Here is a 20,329-nt window from a genome sequence, read left to right on the forward strand (position 1 = left end):
TTTACGTGCTCCACGCAAGCGTGTCCTATATGCTCTGGCAGGGATCATCGGGTTTTTAGATGTTCGCGACTGCAAAACATGACGACTGCCCAACGCCTAGAAGCTGTCCGGACAAAATTGCTGTGCACAAACTGCCTTGGAAAGGCTCACCATCCATCAAATTGTCCATCTTCAAATAGGTGCAGAATATGCGGCCAAGTCCGACTAACGCGTCACCTCAGCACCATGTCGCTGAAGCCGTCGCTCACGCACACGTGGGTACCCACCACGACCAAATCATTCTGGCTACAGCCATAATACTAGTGCAGGATGCTGTGGGCAACTACGTACCAGGACGTGCACTACTGGACTCTTGCTCCCAAGTTAACTTCATGTCCGAAGACTTCGCTCAACAACTTCGTTTGCCCCGAAGCAAGGGACATATCGACATTCGAAGCATTGGCGATTCTTTCACCCGCATCAAGCATCGCATTTCGACCGTTGTCAAGTCACGATTCGGTGAAGCAGAGTTACCCGTCTAATGCTGTATAACCTCGAGAATCGCCTATCAACCCGATGCAGAAATCGACATTTCAACATGGAACCTCCCAGACAACGCTCCACTGGCTGATGAGAGATTTTATCAGTCTCGCCATATCGACCTTCTTCTTGGCACAGAAACGTTCTTCACCGCTTTGTCTATTGGCCAAATCAAGTTGGGTCCCCATCTCCCTATGTTGCAAAAGACGATCTTTGGATGGGTAGTATCAGGGCGTACTGGCAATCAAGGCCATGCCGCCCAAGCCCATAATTTCCTTTCATCAGAGCATTCAATAAACCTGAACTTGGAGCGCTTATGGCGCATATAGGAAGTTTCTACTACGGCATTAACACTTACTCCACCGCAAGCTAAATGCGAATCGATCTTCCAAAAATCTGTCTGTCAAGTAGCGGATGGAAGACTGACGGTTCAACTGCCCTTCAAGGATGACCCTAATCTGTTGGGGAGGTCTCTTGAAACAGCACGGCTAAGTTTTACAACGCGAATTTGCGAGCCGAATACAGGCAGGTATTAATTGATCCATCGCATTGTAAATTTCAGTACATCTTATGGAGAAGCTCCAACGACCAGGATATTCGCACATACCAGCTGAACACCGTTACTTACGGCACCGCATCAGCGCCGTATCTAGCAATTTGCAGCCTGTCTCACCTCGCCGATCAACATGCAAGTTCACATCAAATTGGAGCGGAAGCCATAAAATTTTGTTTTTATGTGCATGACTTTCTCGGTGGAGCAAATAAGCTAGATCAATTGAACCAAATTCAAACCGAAGTCATGGCTATCCTCACGGCCGGCAAGATGGAACTGGCAAAATGGCACTCCAACCATCAGGATTTCGTCAATGATACAACGGTCAAGGAGCTTAATCTCGACGACTACGCCACCACAAGCACATTGGGACTGAAGTGGGACCAACGAGAAGACATCTTCAAATTCTCATTCAACTGCAGCACAGCTCCGGAAAGTATCACAAAGCGAACCATTCTCTTGGTGGCCTCATCCCTGGGACTTGTCTCGCCAGTTATTATGGTGGCAAAAATCCTTCTACAGGAAATTTGGCTTCTTAGATTGCAGTGGGATGAATCAGTGCCAATCACACTCCAACAAGCGTGGCTATCGTTCGTGTCGTCGCTTCAGCATTTGGACTCTCTGCACATCCCACGTTTCTGCCTGCAGCCCCATTCAGATGAGCTCCAACTTCACGTCTTCAGTGATGCTTCAATAAGAGGGTATGGACGTTGCATCTACGCAAGAACAAGGCGTGCCGATGGCCACGTCGAAGTTCATATAATCGTCTCAAAGTCGCGTGTGGCACAACCCAGCTGACATGATTTCCAGAGGATGCAACCTTTCAGAACTCACCAACTCAACATGGTTCCACGGACCTACAAACGCAAATCAGCATTCCTTGCATCGACATCGCCTTCCAGAAATAGAGTCTTGGAGGCCCTCCACAACAAGGAATCACACCAGTCTGACCTAAGATTGGTAGCATGGATGCTTCGATTTTGCGACCGATGTCGGAAGGAAAACCCCTTCACTACGAGGTCACTTTCCCCACTGGAACTGCGAAGGGCCATGCTTTGCGTCGTATGGAACCTACAACAGCGATATTTCATCTAGGAAATAACTCTTTTGCAAAAATGCGCGCCGGTTCTTAGCCATCTTAAATTCTTATCGCCCTTCTTGCAGATCACAGATGGATTCAACAAGCATCCCATATTGCTTCCCGCTAAGGATGTTGCTGTCGTCAACTACGTACGTCGTCTACACCTGCGGAACTACCACGCTGGTCCAAGGGTCCTGGTGGGAATAATGCGGCTGGAGTTTTGGGTCGTGAATGCCCGAGATGTCGCTCGTCGTGTTGTACGCAACTGTGTGCGCTACAGGCCTAAGCTGCTGCAACCACTTATGGGCAGCCTCCCAGTCGAGAGAATTACCCTGTCAAGTCCATTTGCTCGGTGTGGGATAGACTTCTGCGGGCCGGTTCATACCTACCTACGCGTTCAAGGAAAAGTGCCCGTTAAAAGCTACATCGCAATATTTGTGTGCTTCGCCACAAAGGCGGCGCATATCGAAATCGTCGGAGACCTATCAACTGATTCGTTCTTGGGTGCTCTGAAGCGGATGATCGCCAGACGTGGTCTACCTGCAGACATTCTTTTGCGACAACAACAAGTTGCAAGACCTGAAGGACTTTTTCTTCAGCACCAAAAACCAGCAAGACATTATTTCGTACTGTACCTGCAGACATCTTTTGCGACAATGCGACGAATTTTGTAGGCGCGAGCAACAAGTTGCAAGACCTGAAGGACTTTTTCTTCAGCACCAAAAACCAGCAAGACATTATTTCGTATTTCGAATTTGTAACGTTCAATATCATACCTCCTAGGGCTCCACACTTTGGCGGCCTCTGGGAGGCTGCCGTTAAAAGCGCCAAGAATCTGGACGACTGGATCTGCGAATATTGCAGTCAACGAAATGGTCCTAATCCACGAAGACCATGTCCCTCCTCATCGATGGCTGTTAGGTCGCATCGAAGCAACTATACCAGGTCAGGACAACCACGTCCGAGTCGCGGATGTCCGGACGTCGAAAGGAATTATAAGGCGACCGATTCACAAATTGGCCCGTTTACCAATTAATTTAAAGTAACTAGGTACTTTCAATGGGGCCGGAATGTTGGGCCACTATTGCATCTTGAGAAAAACATGAATGTAATTTTAAAGTATTAATCTGTCTTTAAGTGTATGGATCTAATTTGTTAACCTGAGCTGCGCTCTCAGTGGTAAAGCTTAAGTTCACGCTCTCATGTAATTCACCACACTGGCCACGAAGGCTATTATCCAACGTAAGAATAAAGAGTTCAATTTTGGTACTGCGACAAGACGGTTGGATTTGCTTCATTAACTTAACTATCCCCCCGACTCCCTACAGTCTCATGGGGGTCAGGAAAATACTCCTGCTCCATCAAACAGATCATATGACGTCGGTTCGGGAAAGTGCAATAGATCGCGCAATACTAGACACAGTGGGGCAGACACGAAAATGAAAGGAAAGGAAAATGACAAAATACTAATTTTAACTTCTGACAAAGGAAGCAAGACAGTTGCTATGGACAAGAATACTTACAATCAAAAAATGAATAACATTTTGGAGGAAAGGAACACATATCGGATTTTACGAAAGGATATAACATCGAAACTTCAAACAAAAAACAATGAATTGGCGGAAAGTCTATGCACAAAAGGACTTATTTCAAGGAGCGAAAGGAATATATATACATTGTAACGAACTGATTTTGTATGTCTGCTCGCTACGAGTATCGTGCGGCTAGCTCAGAAGATGTGTGTTGTTCGTCCCACCAAATTCATATAAACGTGACCGCCCGGGTCTGGGTCTGCACCTCTATGTAGCGTAGATCGCTCGGAGGCGTAAATGTCAACTGGCCGACACTAATTAGTACCCGGGTAGTTTTTCCGGTATGGCAAGCGTCCGTGTTGCACAGAGTAAGCCTCGGAAGCGCAATACGGGAACTTGTCCGACACGAACGAGCACGCGGACAGCTTCGTCGTCCGTGTTGCGTAGAGAGAAAAACGAACCTCCGAAACGCAACACGAAAACGGGGCCGCCACTAATTTAACTCGCGGGGATTTTCCGACTGGGCCTAAGCGTGGGCGATCGGGTGGGGGAAACGCGGGGAAATCAACGGAAATTTTCCCGTCCGGCAAGCGTTCGTTTTGCGCAGAGTAAGCCTCGGAAACGCAATACGGCAACTTGTCCGACGTGAATATGGACGTGGGCAGCTTTGGCGTCCGCGTTGCGCAGAGAAAATAAACCTCGGAAAACGGAACTCAGAAGCCTCACTGACCCGAAAGCCCCTCCGCGAAATGCACTAAATCTTATTAGCCTCTCCCTAACCTGAGCGTGAGCAGAAAAGGCCGGCGATAGTTTCCCGCGTTTTTCTCTAGTCTGGTAAGCGTTCGTATTGCGTAGAGAAAATAAACCTCTGAAACGCAATACGGAGTAGCACGTGGGTAGCTTTGGTATCCGCGCTGCGTAGAGATAATAAACCTCGGAAACGCAATACGGTAACCTAGCCGACCCGGAAAACACTCAGCGAAGTTCACTTAATTTTAGTAGCCAGGTTTGGGGTTTGAATTTCACAACTTTGTTTATTTTATTTACTTAGTCTTTCTCCCTAACCTTCGCACTCAGTATCTGGGTTTCTAATCTCTGCTTCTTGTCTTACTCTATGGCTTGGTCTGGCGTTGCCGTCCGCGGGATTCTCTGCTGCTGGTGTGGTCTGAGCTGCTTGGCTGCCGAAAAAGAATGCCCCCGATCTCCGTCGATCGCGGTTCTACGTCGACACGCTTTTTCCCTTTACAGCACGCTTTTTATTATTAACAGCACTAAGCTTGTCCTTAATCGCACGCTTTGCGCTTAACAGCACGCGCGCTTATTCACGGGTGATTTGCGATAACTTATCGATACTATTGGACATTCGCCCCGACTGGCCAGCGGACTGATCTTGCTGAAAACTAGGATTACTTAGGTTTGAGACTTAAATATATATTTGAGATACTTAATAACTAATCAGGCATTCAGTGGCTGTGACTTAAGATATGGCCTCCAATGGCTGAGATTCGATGAGATATGGCCTCCAATGGCTGAGATTCGATGAGATATGAGAGGCGCCTTTAGGCGTCCTCACACCCCCCTTTACTTCGGGGTAGTTATTGAGACGGGCGGAGGGTCACGGAGACTTCGCCTCTTGCGGTCACGCTGATTCGGAATTTGGCCCCGTCGAAGTGGCGTAGGTACCGTACGCATCGGCGATCCTGGGCCTGAATGGACGTGACGAGGATGGGGGGCAGACGGCGATCCGGAGAGTCTACTCTCCAGTCCGCTGGGGCCTCGAACCAGTGGGCGTCATCCCTGGCTGGGTCCTCCGCTGGGTCCTCCTGGAGAGCCTGGAACAGTTGCAGGTCCAGCTCCTCGTCTCCGCTTTGGGACGGCGCCTGCGCCGAGGGTCCTATAAACAAATCCATGACCGCAGGGGGAATGGATCGGCCGGGTGTGGGTGGTGCTTCCCGCTGAGAGGGTCCGAGGCCGGGTGACAGCGCGGGTGGCGACAGCTCCAGGCGCGGACGTACGGCGTTGATGGGGGTCCGCGGGGAATCCATTTGGCAGCGTCTCGGTGTGGACGGGAGGGTGGAGCGTGCTTCTCGCTGAGAGGGTCCGAGGCCGGGTGACAGCGCGGGTGGCGACAGCTCCAGGCGTGGACGTACGGCATTGGTGGGGGTCCGTGGGGACTCCGTTTGGCAGCGTCTCTGTGTGGACGGGAGGGTGGAGTGTGCTGGATTTCCGGGTGGAGTTTGGTGCTCCGGGTTCTCGGCAATAGCTGGGACGTGCTCCTCGGGTACGGCCAAGTCGGGGCCGACCTCCCTTGTGTGGATGTCCAGCACGTCCTCTCCCTCGTCGTCGCTGTCCTCCTGGCTAGAGCAGAGGCCACTTTCAGGCTCGGATTCCTCCCGAGCTGGTGCGATGTCGCCAGCGTAGCCGTCCCAGGCTCGGTTCGCTTCGGCTATGACGCGTTCGACCTGCGCTTGCGGGCGGTCCCTCCAAAATCGACCGTCGACTCGCTGGGGAACTCCGGTGGGCCTCCCAGAGGCATTGTTGCAGGTGTCCAGGAGCGAAGGCATGATGGTCCTGACCTTGCAGCCATGCGCCCACCAGGACGTGGGTGGTCGATGCCCCGGGCTCGTCTCCGTCGTCTACCTGTAGCCGGGCCAGACGTGCAACCGTGGGGGTGGTTAGCTCCTCCTCCGCGTCGCCTCCGGGTAGGGGCTCAAATACCTCCGGCACGTCACCGCTGACCACCATGCTGTCGTCTGGAGACCTAACCTCGGTCGACACCGAGTCGGTATTGTCCGGTGGAGTGCGACCAGCGGGTCCTTCGGGCGATCTCATGCCTTGCCATGGGCTGAACGGGGTGGAGTCGGGCTGCGGGTGGACAAAACCGAGTCTGCGCTATTGCTGGCCGTAGAGCCTTCTCGGAGGTCGACGGGTCTGTACGCTCCCTCCACACGATAGGGGTCCATCTGTTGCATGTTGTTGTCTCTGAAAGGTGTCCAAATAGTTAGCCTAGTACTACGTTTTCCTAACTGGCCTAGCCTGAGTGCGAAGATCAAACTACTAACCGCTTAAAAGTAGCTTGCTGGCGAGTACGCCACTTATGTTTACCCTTACAGAGGTGAACCGGGCACGTCATCAGGTGCGTGTTGCGAATCGCTCCTTCTGGGGCCTTCTGTAGAGTCGTCTGGTTGTTCTTCACGCTGATGATACTCTTTTAGATCGCCTATGCCAGCTGTACGCCTTTTCCGGCCGTCTATCTGCTCTAGCCGCACGACGTTTGATGATAGAAATTTTACCACCTTAAACGGGCCCGCGTACTTCGGCGCAAGTTTCGCGTTAAAGCCCTCGCTGGCTTTGGACAGATGGTGAAGGCGGACTAGCACCTGTGAGCCTAGTTGGGGCCGCCACTCACGTCGCCTCAGGTTGTAGTGTCGACTTTGTTCCTGAGAAGCTATCTGGTTGGTTTCCAGGGCGGTGCGGAACGCTTCTTGAAGCCTTTTGGCTCGCTCCGCCGGGTCCAACGGCGAGGCATGCATGTCGGGTGCGACCGCATCGAAGAGGGCACCTGGCAACCTAGGCTCCCGACCTTGTACTAGTGTTGATGGCGAGGGAGATCTCGGGCAGTAGCTGGTCCCATGTCCGGTGATCCTGATTCACATACTGTGCTATCATTGTCTTGATAGTGCGGTTGGCGCGTTCCGTCGGATTTTGCTGGGGAGAGTACGGCGTGGTGTATTCCAGTTGAATGCCGTTGTTCCGGCAGAACACCCTGAAGCTTCGGCTGGTGAATTGCGTGCCATTATCGCAAATCAACCTTCTGGGGGCTCCAAAGCGAGAGAGGATCCTTTCTCGGAATCCGAACTCCAGTTGTGCGGAGGTGGCTTTCTTCAATGGGATGAGCTCTACCCACTTGGAGAATACATCGATGAAAACCAAGAGCATGGTGTTTCCTCGCCGGGTCCGGGGAAGGGGTCCAACGAATATTGGATATTTCTCGGGGCGTTTTTGGACCTGTTCCTGCATCTTTCGTACCCATTTCCAATGGCACTTAAGTTCTGCGAGTAACTGGAGTCTTCCGAGCGGTTGCCGGGAGAGGGCGTCGGCGATCACGTTGTATTTGCCCTTCCGGTAGAGTACGTCGAACTGGTACTGCTGGAGTTCCAGTGCCCACCGTGCTATACGTCCCGTGGGATTGTTAATGGAGTTCAACCATTTCAGGGCCAGGTGATCCGTGATGACGTCGAACTTGTAACCCTCAAGGTAGCAACGTAACTTTCGGGTGGCCCACACAATGGCGAGGCACTCCTTTTCAGTGGCCGAGTAATTTTCATCCGCCCGCTCGAGTCGACGGTTCACGTAGGCAATTACTCGTTCGTCGCCCTCAATATTCTGAGTGAAGACCGCGCCGAGTCCTTTGTCGCTGGCGTCCCTCTGAAGTTGGAACTTATACTCGAAGTATGGGCAGGCCAATACAGGGGCGGACCTTAGTCGCGCCTTAAGCGAATCAAACGCCTGCTGTTGGGGTTCTCCCAAGGTCCACTTTACTCCCTTCCTCAGGAGTCGCGACATCGGTTGTACGAGGGAGGCAAAGTCTGGGACAAAACGTCTGTACCAGGATGCGATTCCGAGTTGGCGGCGAAGTTCCTTGACATTAGTCCGGGGATGTAGCCCCTGGATTGCTGCTATTTTGTCGGGGTCTGTCCTGATGCCTTACTCGCTGATCAGGTGCCCCAAATACACTAGTCTTCTTTGGAAGAACTTGCACTTACCCCGATTTAGGCGTAGATTCGCTTCTCGAAGGCGCCGGAAGACTCCCCTCAGATTACGCGCATGGTCCTCCCACATTGCCCCGATGACGATGATTGGAGTGGAGTGGAGCCCAAACGGCATGACCTTCCAGTGGAAGAGTCCGCGTCCAGGGACAGAAAATGCGGTGCATTCTCGACTGCCTTCTGCCTTGGGAATCTGCCAATACCCGTTTTTAAGGTCCAATGTGGAGATGAACCGGGCATTCCGTAGACGTTCCAGGATATGGTTGATGCGTGGAAGCGGGTACGCGTCGGTTATGGAGTGTGCGTTAAGTTGACGATAGTCAACGCACATCCGCATGTCCCCTGTCTTCTTTCGGACCAGCACCAGCGGTGCGCTGTGCGGGCTTCGAGAGGGTTCGATTCGTCCGTCCTGCAGCAGTTCATCCACCTGCTCGTTGATGATACGCTGCATGGCCAGGTTCTTGGGATAATACCGCTGTTTCGGAGAAAATCGTGGCCTATCCGGGTCGTCGGGAAACGTTCCTGCCGTTGTGCTGGCTAAGCGGTCCTGACCCGCGAGATTCCCCCGAAAAGGGTTCCTTTTCTTGGCCACGGCGGCATCCGGTAGTGGCTGGAGGCTGCACTTGCCTTCCTTGACGGTGACCTCGGCCTTCGTGATTCCCGTGGTAGTGTCGGGAGGAACCGGTGGTGGCGAGGGTTCCGATGGAACTGGGGCTGGGCTCCGTCCCGCAATCCACGTAATGTGCTGCCTTGGGGCGGGTATGGGACCCGTTGTGACCTCGTTGGTCCTTGTTGTCTGCCTGGTAGGAGTCAGTGGGTTCGAAAGGTGAGCAACCGACGCTGTGGGCGCCGCTCGGGTGGCTGGGCCTGGTTCGGCTCTTCGTGTGGTAGGCGGAGCTAGCTGGAGGCACACCTGACCGCAGATCAGGGTTGCCCGGATGCCACAGAGAAAGTCAATCCCGAGGATCACCTCGTCCAAGATCGTTGGCAGGACCAGGAGGGTCATGTGGACATGTTGTTGGTCCAGGCGCACTTGTGCGTGCAGGGCCTTGGTGACTTCCTTCGGGGATCCGTCCGCCAGGGATATTTGGGTGCGAACTTCTTTGATGTTTCGACCCGAATCAAGCCGGTTGGCGAGCGCTTCGCTGACAAAGCTTCTGGAGGCCCCCGTGTCGATGGTTGCCGCGAAGAGTTGCCCCTCGATGGTAACCGTGGCGACGATCCGGCCTCCCGTCAAGCGGAGCGGTGGATCTAATGGTGGGGGAGCGCTGAGTGGGTCGCCGCCTGCTCCCTGTGTGTGCGAGGACCCCGGCTGTTTCCCGACTGGCGGCAGTCCCCGCAGTCCCAGCAGTATAGGACTGGGGGGTTCTGGCATTCCCGAACGAAGTGTCCCACCTCAGCGCAGCGGCTACAGGCTCGGGCCACGTAGACAGGTGTTTCGGCCTCCTGGGCAATCATCCGGTTTGAAATCGCTGGATTCGATGTGCCGAAAGGCGCCGCCGCTGGTCGTATGGGCTCTCGTCGGCGAGGGCCGGGTGGAGGGCTGCTCCTCGTAGTGTAGCTTCCACTGGCAGGTGGAACTAGTGCTGCTTGTCGTACTGGGTCTCGGACCCGAGCAATTTCGAACGCGGTGGCTAGTTGCGTCAACCCAGCGAGGAGAATTCCTGACGCCTTATGAAGAGTTGATACTCCGGTAGCAGGTTCTCGTAAATTCTTTCGAGCTCCTGTTCGAACGAGTAATTTGCCCGCTGCATCATCAGGCGTAGTTCTACCACATAGAACTTGAAAGGCTCGCAGGGCACGGCGTGCATCTGGTAGGCTCGGTACCACCCTTCAGCGCGGCCCGACAGTAATCCGGCGATGGCCCGTGGGATGTCGCTGCTCCGTAAGCTGTATGACGTAGCGCCTTCCTCGACTCGTTCCATGAAGTGCAGGGGGTCGACTTGCCCATCGAAAAGGACGCCCCATCCCCGAAGCTTCTCGGCGAATGCGGCTGCGGACATGTGCTGGGATGGCGATTGGGCAGCGGGGTGGGAGCCTTGGGCTCCACGTCCTGGGCTCGTGTGACGGTGTTCTGGGGGTGGCACGGAGAGAAGGGTGTCCCCGGCGCCGGGCATCGGTGAGGTGGACCGGTTGTTCACTACCTTTGATGTGGGAGCCTCTGGGTAGATGGCCTCCAATGCGGCAAAGCGTTCCCGGAGCGCCGGACTGTGGTTGGACCCTCCGGTGAACGATGCAAGCCGGGGTCGCAGTTCGTCCACCTGGCCGTGGGTGTTCAACCCGAATTCCTTGAGGATGGCTTAAAGTTCGACTCTCCTGGCGGCGAGTGATCCGGGGTCCACGGTGAGCGTGGCGATTGTTTTCCTCTTCGCGGTGAGTGCTGTACTGGCACTGTAGATGGCGCTGCTGGGGGGGTGCTAGCCGGGCGGCGAAGCAGGCCTCCGGGGTGCACCCGAGGGCGAGCGCTACTGATCGCTGGGCTGATCGCTGGGCTGCTCGGAGGGCGAGCGCTGCTGGGCAAGCGCTCGGGGTGTGGCGCTGCTGAGCTTTGGAATCGCTCCTCATCTGAGCGGCCTCTGGGAGCGCTCTCGGTAAGCGGCCCAGGTGGCCCACTGGGATGCTCCTGATGAGCGTAGATTCCGGAGGGCCCTCAGCAGGCGGCGCTCAGGCGGCGGCGCGGCTGGACTCCGGAGTGCTCCTGATGTGAGCGGGCTGGGTCAGCGCTCGGGGTGCTCATAGTAAGCGGCGCAGTTGCGGAGTAGATCGGCGTTGTCGTAAGTGGCAGTACAGTTTCCCCTATTTACTCTTTAACTAAGCTTTTAAAACTTGAGTGCTCCTGACCAAAAATTCCCACGGCTGGACATGGGTCTTTAAGCCATGCGGTTGATACTGAAAACCCAACTCGTACAGGATACCTAGGTCGTCCCTGAGTCGTCCCTGCTCGGGCGCCAAACTGTAAGGACTTTTTCTTAGGCTGGGATAGACTTCAGTCCGGCCAGAGTCCTCTACAGTTAAATTTGTAGAAACACAGGAGACGAAACGGGACTGGGAGTTGCCGCGGGGATTTTGTTTACGGGTCTGGGTCTGCACCTCTACGTAGCGTAGATCGCTCGGAGGCGTAAATGTCAACTGGCCGACACCAATTAGCACCCGGGTAGCTTTTCCGGCCTGACAAGCCTTCGTATTGCACAGAGAAAGCCTCGGAAGCGCAATACGGGAACTTGTCCGACGCGAATGAGCACGCGTACAGCCTCGTCGTCCGTGTTGCGTAGAGAAAACGAACTTCGGAAACGCAACACGAAAACGGGGCCGCCACAAATTAACTCGAGAGGGATTTTCGACTGGGCCTGAGCGTGGGCGATCGGCGATAGTTTCCGGCAAGCGTCCGTGTTGGACAGAGTAAGCCTCGGAAGCGCAATACGGGAACTTGTCCGACGCGAATGAGCACGCGTACAGCCTCGTCGTCCTTGTTGCGTAGCGAAAAACGAACCTCGGAAACGGAACACGAAAACGGGGCCGCCACAAATTAACTCGGGAGGGATTTTGACTGGGCCTGAGCGTGGGCGATCGGCGATAGCTTTTACGATCCGGCAAGTGTCCGTATTGCACAGAGAAAGCCTTGGAAGTGCAATACGGGAACTTGTCCGACACGAACAAGCACGCAGACAGCTTCGTCGTCCGTGTTGCGTAGAGAGAAAAACGAACCTCCGAAACGCAACACGAAAACGGGGCCGCCACTAATTTAACTCGCAGGGATTTTCCGACTGGGCCTAAGCGTGGGCGATCGGGTGGGGGAAACGCGGGGAAATCAACGGAAATTTTCCCGTCCGGCAAGCGTTCGTTTTGCGCAGAGTAATCCTCGGAAACGCAATACGGCAACTTGTCCGACGTGAATATGGACGTGGGCAGCTTTGGCGTCCGCGTTGCGCAGAGAAAATAAACCTCGGAAAACGCAACTCAGAAGCCTCACTGACCCGAAAGCCCCTCCGCGAAATGCACTAAATCTTATTAGCCTCTCCCTAACCTGAGCGTGAGCAGAAAAGGCCGGCGATAGTTTCCCGCCTCTAGTCTGGTAAGCGTTGGTATTGCGTAGAGAAAATAAACCTCTGAAACGCAATACAAAAATTTGCCCGACCTGGAGTAGCACGTGGGTAGCTTTGGTATCCGCGTTGCGTAGAGATAATAAACCTCGGAAACGCAATACGGTAACCTAGCCGACCCGGAAAACACTCAGCGAAGTTCACTTAATTTTAGTAGCCAGGTTTGGGGTTTGAATTTCACAACTTTGTTTATTTTATTTACTTAGTCTTTCTCCCTAACCTTCGCACTTAGTATCTGGGTTTCTAATCTCTGCTTCTTGTCTTACTCTATGGCTTGGTCTGGCGTTGCCGTCCGCGGGATTCTCTGCTGCTGGTGTGGTCCTTGTGGTCTGAGCTGCTTGGCTGCCGAAGAAAAATGCCCTCGATCTCCGTCGATCGCGGTTCCACGTAAACACGCTTTTTCCCTTTACAGCACGCTTTTTATTATTAACAGCACTAAGCTTGTCCTTAATCGCACGCTTTGCGTTTAACAGCACGCGCGCTTATTCACGGGTGATTTGCGTTAACTTATCGATACTGTTGGACATTCGCCCCGACTGGCCAGCGGACTGATCTGGCTGATCAATACTGGTGACCCCGCGCGCGCCTATTTGAGACTTAAACATATATCTGAGATACTTAATAACTAATCAGGCCTTCAGTGGCTGTGACTTAAGATATGGCCTCCAATGGCTGAGATTCGATAAGATATGGCCTCCAATGGCTGAGATTCGATGAGATATGGCCTCCAATGGCTGAGATTCGATGAGATATGAGAGGCGCCTTTAGGCGTCCTCACAATACTAGGATCTTTATTCGCCGACTTGTCCCTCGACCTGGGACAGATGGGTGCCTTCCTTGAAGAATTGTGGCTGATCCACCGTTGCTCTCCGCTGCCTCGTTGCTCGCTGCTCCGGAACGCCTACGCTGTCTTTGGCCTCGGGGCTATGAGGGTCTAGGGATGCGTCACCGTTCCCAGACTAGGGTGAACAGGCACTGGGCTCTCAAAGCGTACGCCTTTCGCAGCCACAGCCTCCTGTCCCTTGATCTGTCCCGGCCGGTCGCACCAGACGCCTACACAGTTTTTACCTGACGGTTCAGGCATACGCCGGAAGGCCGTCAATGCAGTCCCTGTGGCAGGACACTAGGTTCAAGAAGAACGCTTCCGCCCTCGCCTCTTAGCCGTGGACTGGATACGCTGTAGTAAGGCTTGGTTGCTGCTGGGCCTGCGATGACTGCTCGTCGTTTTTTGTGTCCTCGATGTCCTCGCTCTGTCCTCGATGTCGACTCTGGCGGTGAACTACTGTGCTCTCGACGCATACGCCTCTCGAGACACCCGTGCTTCGGACGCGCGTCCTTCTTGGCTTGTCGCACCAGGGCCTGCACAATTCTCGCCTGCCGGTTTAGGCATACGCCGGAATTCGACAAGGCAATTGAGAACGATATAGCTGGAATAGAAACGCCCATGAACTCAAACCGATTTAAAATCTTGGAAGACGCCTATGACGTTGGGGCGGCCGAATCTACTGAAGTCGAGAAAAGGAAGCCAAAACCTCCGCCTATTTATATTCGAGAAAAAAGTTCCAATGTTCTCGTCAACAAAATTATCGAGCTTATTGGAAAGGATAACTTCCACATAATACATCTAGTAAAGGGAAACATCCAAGAGACAAAGGTTCAAATTATGTCTAAAGATAATTACAGAGTATTATCGAAATATCTTACCCAGATTAAAAAGAACTTTTACACGTATCAGCTAAAAAGTAGCAAGGGCCTGCAAGTCGTACTTAAGGGCATAGAGTCCAACGTAACGCCTGCAGAGATAACAGAGGCGCTTCAAGAGAAGGGATTTAACGCTAAGACAGTCTTCAACATCCTTAACAGGGATAGAAAGCCGCAGCCACTCTTTAAGGTTGAGCTCGAACCAGAAAATAAGCCCCTAAAGAAATACGAAGTGCACCCCATTTACAATCTTCAGTTTCTGCTGCACCGCAGAATTACAGTTGAGGAACCGCACAAAATAAACAGATGACAGCTTCCAGATCAAACCCTGAAGTCATCTTCTCGACTGCAGCCAGATCCTCACTAGGACCCATAAACTCTGATAAAAATGTGACTTACGCAAGCGCTTTAAAATCAGGACTGGCTAACCCTGTGTTCGCTCAAACTTGAATTATATTGAAATTTGTTAAAAATAAAAACTTGAAGTTTAGTGCAAGATAGTTTACGGCGAAGGCGGGAGCACAATAAAGTTTTCTCTCGCCCTCGGCGAAGTCGCCCCGTCTTCGCCAACCTTCGTTAAGCTAGGCTCTAAGTTCTTTGTCGAAATATATATAAGCATTCGTTGAAATTAATTTGAGCCGTCGACACCTTTTCTTTTCGTTCGTTTTTTCGCTGTAATAATTTTAATTGTAGTGTTATTGAATTACTCGAGGTCATACGTTGGTTATATTTTAATTTCTTCTATAACGCAACGATTTATTCCACTTAACTTTCATCACACTTACACTCCCTGGGGAGTGAACCCGACTATGATAGGACTAGCTAGTTTCGTCTGCACGTCACCTCAGACTCATCAGCTATCTACGGGGATGGAAGCAGAGCGTCAGAAACTCCCCAATGTTACGATCAGATAAGCTTTTTTGGCAATTGTGAGTTGCCAAAGTTTATTGGTTTTAACATAGGTGGAGTTCTGTCGTTAAAGCTTCTATCAGTGTGTGAAAGTTTTCAGTGTTTTGTCTGTTGAAAAACCCCTCGGTTTTTTCGATATGCAGACTGGTAAATACAACAAATAGTTGAAGATTGTTTTTAATTGCTGAATTTAGGGCGAGTGGATCCCTTTTGTTTATGTTTATAATAGTTTATAATAGATGTGGTGTCCCCCTTTATCTCGGGTTCGACCATGGCGAGGAGGGGCCCTCCAACAAGAAAGTGCTCAGTCGTAAGTGCCAGCAGGTCAGTGGGGTCTTCGCACATCGGCGCGAGCGGGCGCGAATTCAGGCATGCTTCGATCCTAGCTAGAAGCGTGGACAGCTCTTCGAACGTATATTTCCGCGTCGCCGTGGACTTGTAGAACAGGGTCTTGAAGCTCTTAACACCTGCTTCCCACAAGCCTCCCATGTGGGGTGCTCCCGGAGGAATGAATTGCCAGAGCAGCTGCTGGTGACTATAGGTACCTGTCACAGCTTCCTTGAGAGCTTGGAGAAACTCGCGGGAGAGTAGGGCAGCCGCACCCACAAAGGTCTTCCCATTGTCCGACTGAACTTGACGGGGGCATCCTCTGCGGGACACGAAACGGGCGAAGGTGGCGAGAAATTTCTCAGTCGTAAGGTCGGAAGTAGGCTCTAAATGGATGGCCTTAGTGGCGAAGCACACGAACACCAGCACATACCCTTTCGTAATGAGACAGGCTCGTCCCGTGTAGTTTTTGATGTCTAAGGGACCGGCATAGTCCACCCCGGTATATGTGAAAGGGCGCGAGAAGGACGTTCGTTCTTTGGGTAAGTCTCCCATCAGTTGCGTTGGCAACCTCTTTTTGTGGATGATGCAGACCTTGCATGAATATATGACGGACTTGACCAAATTCCTCACCCTCGGGAACCAGAACTTGGAACGGATCCATACTGGTGAGCTGGGTGATCTTGGACACACGATTTGCCACGAACGTTGCCCAGTGGCACGCTGGCTTATGCAACCAGGCGAGAACAATCGTAGAGTCCGTCCAACAGTGCAGGGCGGACGCCTGCCCGGGCATCTTCGGAAGGGCGGCGTTGGCCATTTCGGACAATAACAAGGCTCCGCACAACTCGAGCCGCGGGAGCGACACCGTTTTTACTGGGGCCACCCGCGTCTTTGCCGTGAGCAAGTTTACCATTACCGCGGACCCAGCCTCAACTCGGACGTAGATGGCTGCGCCGTACGCCTTCTGCGAGGCGTCGCAGAACCCATGATGCTCAATTTTCAAATGTGGTCGGAAGGCGACCCATCGGGGAATGTGGATCTGATCTAGAGCGGAGTAATTTTCCAGGAAGTCAACCCATCTTTGGCAAAAATCTCGAGGGAAGGCATCGTCCCATCCTAGATTTTGGAGCCAAATGTCCTGCATGAACATCTTTGCCCGGACTATGAAGGGGGCGAGCCAACCCGCTGGATCAAATAGTTTGGCGATTTGGGATAGGACTTGACGCTTTGCGAACGTTGAACCCAGGGTCAGTTCGGGCGGAATGAAGAAAAACTCGTCAGACGTCGCCTTCCACCGCACTCCGAGAGTTTTAGCCGTGCTCTCTGCGTCGATTTCAAGGAAGTCCGCGCGAAGGAGATGTTCACTCTGGATGTTGGCCAAAATCGCCTTGCTATTGGATGTCAATTTTCTAAGGGGGAATCCTGCTGAATCCAGGGCCCCCTGGAGCTCGCGGATAGCCGCTTGCGCTTCGGGTTTGGAGTCTGCCCCCGCGAGTACGTCGTCGACGTACATGAACTGTCGGATAATCCGACTCGCCTGCGGATACCTCGACTCTTCGGCGAGCTGTTGCAGGACACGGATCGCTAGGAACGGGGCACAATTGACCCCGAAGGTAACTGTCTTCAACTCGTAGTCGCGGATTTCCCCATCGGAGTTGCGGAATAGAATACGCTGCAAGGGAGTATGCTGGGGGTCTACCCAAATTTGCCGATACATCTTCTCGATGTCGGCGTTGAAGACGAACCTAAAGTATCGCCACTTCAGGATTTGAATCGTGAAGTCGGATTGTAAGACCGGGCCCGCGTAAAGTATGTCATTCAGACTGATCCCGTTTGCGGAAGGGCTAGAGGCGTTGAAAACCACCCGCACTTTAGTGGTTGTGCTCTCGGGCTTAAGAACGGAGTGATGTGGAAGGTAGTACGTTGCGGAACTGCTCGTCAAAGGGACCTCGGCCATGTGACCTAAGTCAAGATATTCTTGGATTACGGAGTCATACCGGGCCTTCAAGGGAGGATCTCTTTTTAGGCGCTGCTTGTTACGCAGAAATTGAGCCAGAGCAAAGGATCGTGAAGATGCGAGCTCGGAACCATTATGCTCGGGATCGCGCAAGGGGAGCATCACAACGTATTTGCCGCGATTGTCCCTTCTTGTAGTCTGGACAAAATTGTGTTCGCAGACGGAATCAGACTCGGGGACTATCTGTGTGGGCACTTCCTCCAGCTCACAGAATTTGGTAAGGAGATGATCCAACGAGTCGTCGAGTCCGCAGGTAACTCGAGTGGAGAAGCTGGACAAATTGCGGGGGGCCGCTGGAGATATGGGGCCTGTCAACATAAATCCAAAAATGGTTTCCTGGCCGAGAAGTGAACCGCAAATGTTAGCCCTGGCGTTGCCGAGGAGGATGGACGGAAGAATATCGTCTCCTATCAAGACATCGATTTGGGAGCTCTCGAAGAACTTGGGATCTGCAAGGGGGATGTCAGGAATTCCCTTAAGAAGGTCTCGAGGGACTGGATACGAAGGCAGATTCCCGGCCAGCTGCGGAAGAACGTAAGCTGAAGTTTCTAAATGCAGCCCGGGTCTGGAAGGCGATCGAATAGAAAAATGACAGAGTTTCGTGGACTGAGCGGCAACGGTTTGATTAAGACCAGAGACTTGGGCCTGGATAGTCTTGAAGGGAAGTTTGACGAGGTTGAAGAGTCTCTCCGTAATAAAAGTTGCCTCGCGCCTGGAAATTGCACCCTAAATGGCAAATGTTAATGAGGGCTGTGCCCAGTAAGACGGCTCTTGAGCCGGAAGCGAAGCACACTTGCACATCAGAGTGATCCTCTGTGGGGCTCGTGCCTCTTGTAGTAGGCGCGGGTCGAGACCTGGATGGCGCAGACGGACTTGGAGCGGCCGCGAATGGATTACCGCGGTGCAGGAGGGTGTGATGACGGCTGTGGCACGTGAAGCAGCTATGGGCGCTAGTGCAATCCCGTTGCAGGTGCCCTCGTGCAAAACAGTTCAGGCAAAGCTGCTTTTTCTTAATGTAGTCGGAGCGACCATTTACATCCATCTCAAGGAAGCGCGGGCATAAGCGAACAAGATGATTCTCTCTGGAGCAGAGATCGCACCCTCTTGGGGCTGGAGTCACTCTGGCCTCGTAGGAATTAAGCCTACGCGCTGGGGCGCTCGCAGGTGAGCGGCTCCGGACTCTTGGGGTACTGCCTGAATGTTGAAGAGGATTTTCAACTGGCTATTGACTAATAACCGCCGATTTTCGAAGCGGTCGGTGAGGGTTCGCCACGCGGAGATAAACTTTTCGTTGGTCAGCGGGGCTTTAGAAACAATGGCGTGCGCATCGCCACTTGCTTTGGACAGTAGGTGGAACAACTTCTCTACCGGTGTAAGACGCGAGTTGTGGATGTATATCGCGGTAAAAAGTTCTCTGAAGGTGGGCCAACGCAGGTAATCACCATCGAAAGCTTCGGTGTCGACTGGTGGCAAACGACAGCCCGTAGAGGGCGGTGTTGGAACACTGACAGCAGCCTGAATGGACTGGGAGGCGGCCTTGTCTATTATGTCCTGAAGCTGGACCAAACATCTCGAATATACGTAGTAGCAGTAACTGTACTTGGATTCAAGCACTGTCGAGGTGGCCGTACTGTCGGTGGACGCGGAAAGAAGATCGGAGCAACTTTCATAGCTCTTCTCCACCTTTTCCCACAAGGCCCGGATTTGGTCCCGATGGACTTGGCACATGCCAGGGGAAAGTCGTTCTGGTTCAGCGGCGCTCGGAGTATGAATATCCGCTTGAAATTTGCTAACCCGGTCTGTTGTGGCAATAAACTTTTTGAGGGCGATGTCTATCTCAGTTTAAGCCATCTTGGACACCGACCGAGAAAGCCTTGACGGGGGACCGGAGATAGTCTCGACGAACTCGTCGCATTTTGCCCTTGGAATGGCAATGGCAGCCTTTGGTGTTAACTGAAACCGCCGCGGAGACGCGGATTGGGACCTGTCCAAACGGATAGATGGGATCGACCTCGGTTTCTTGTCGTCTCCCGGGGGCATTCTCGGACTCGAACTTTGCGGATCAGCTCCTGTCGACTGACCTGAGCAAGGGGCGTTTCGTTCAGAACGTAAGGATATTCACCGTTAAGCTCTCGGCGCGATCTGAGTCGCCAACGAGTTGGTCGTCGCTAAAAATGAACGCACGCAAAAGAAAAGAAAGCCACAGAGTACGGTCACACTGTTAATTTGTGCGGAGTAGAAGCACAGTGCCATAAAGAACGAGAAGAATCGGAAGAAAATATTTGGAAATCGATTAAACTGTATTGATTGTTTATATATTTGTAAATCTTGTTGCCAAATAATTTTATTGTATTTAGTTATTTATTTATTTATTTTTTTTTGGTTTGGAAAATATCTTTGATCGCAAAAAAAAAAAATCGGAAAAACGCAATAAATATAAATTAATTAATCCATTAAATAAATAAATTACTTTGCCGGAAATAATTAAATAATATTTATAATTAAATAGTAATTATAATTCTGAATTAATAATGTTCGCTCAAAATTGAAATTTGAAATATATTGAAAAAATAAAAACTTGAAGTTTAGTGTAAGTTAGTTTAGGGCGAAGGCGGGAGCACAATAAAGTTTTCTCTCGCTCTCGGCGAAGTCGCCCCGTCTTCGCCAACCTTCGTTAAGCTAGGCTCTAAGTACTTTGTCGAAAAATATATAAGCATTCGTTGAAATTGATTTGAGCCGTCGACACCTTTTCTTTTTCGTTTTCGTTTTTCGCTGTTAATAATTTTAGCCACTGCCAAGTTTTTTTCGGTTTTAATAA

At 52.2% G+C, this 20,329-nt stretch overlaps 1 protein-coding gene across 1 annotated transcript; it reads right to left on the bottom strand.

The window, feature by feature from the left end:
• Window positions 1-7,255: 7,255 nt before the first annotated feature.
• LOC123038114 lies at window positions 7,256-8,251 on the bottom strand. The gene has a single exon (XM_044461806.1). It carries the CDS (start codon window positions 8,249-8,251, stop codon window positions 7,256-7,258), a length of 996 nt encoding a protein of 331 aa, XP_044317741.1.
• Between the last annotated feature and the right edge of the window lie 12,078 nt (window positions 8,252-20,329).

The sequence above is a fragment of the Drosophila rhopaloa genome, unplaced genomic scaffold (genome assembly GCF_018152115.1).
Source record: "Drosophila rhopaloa isolate 14029-0021.01 unplaced genomic scaffold, ASM1815211v1 contig_80, whole genome shotgun sequence".
In the NCBI taxonomy this organism is placed as follows: Eukaryota; Metazoa; Arthropoda; class Insecta; order Diptera; family Drosophilidae; genus Drosophila; species Drosophila rhopaloa.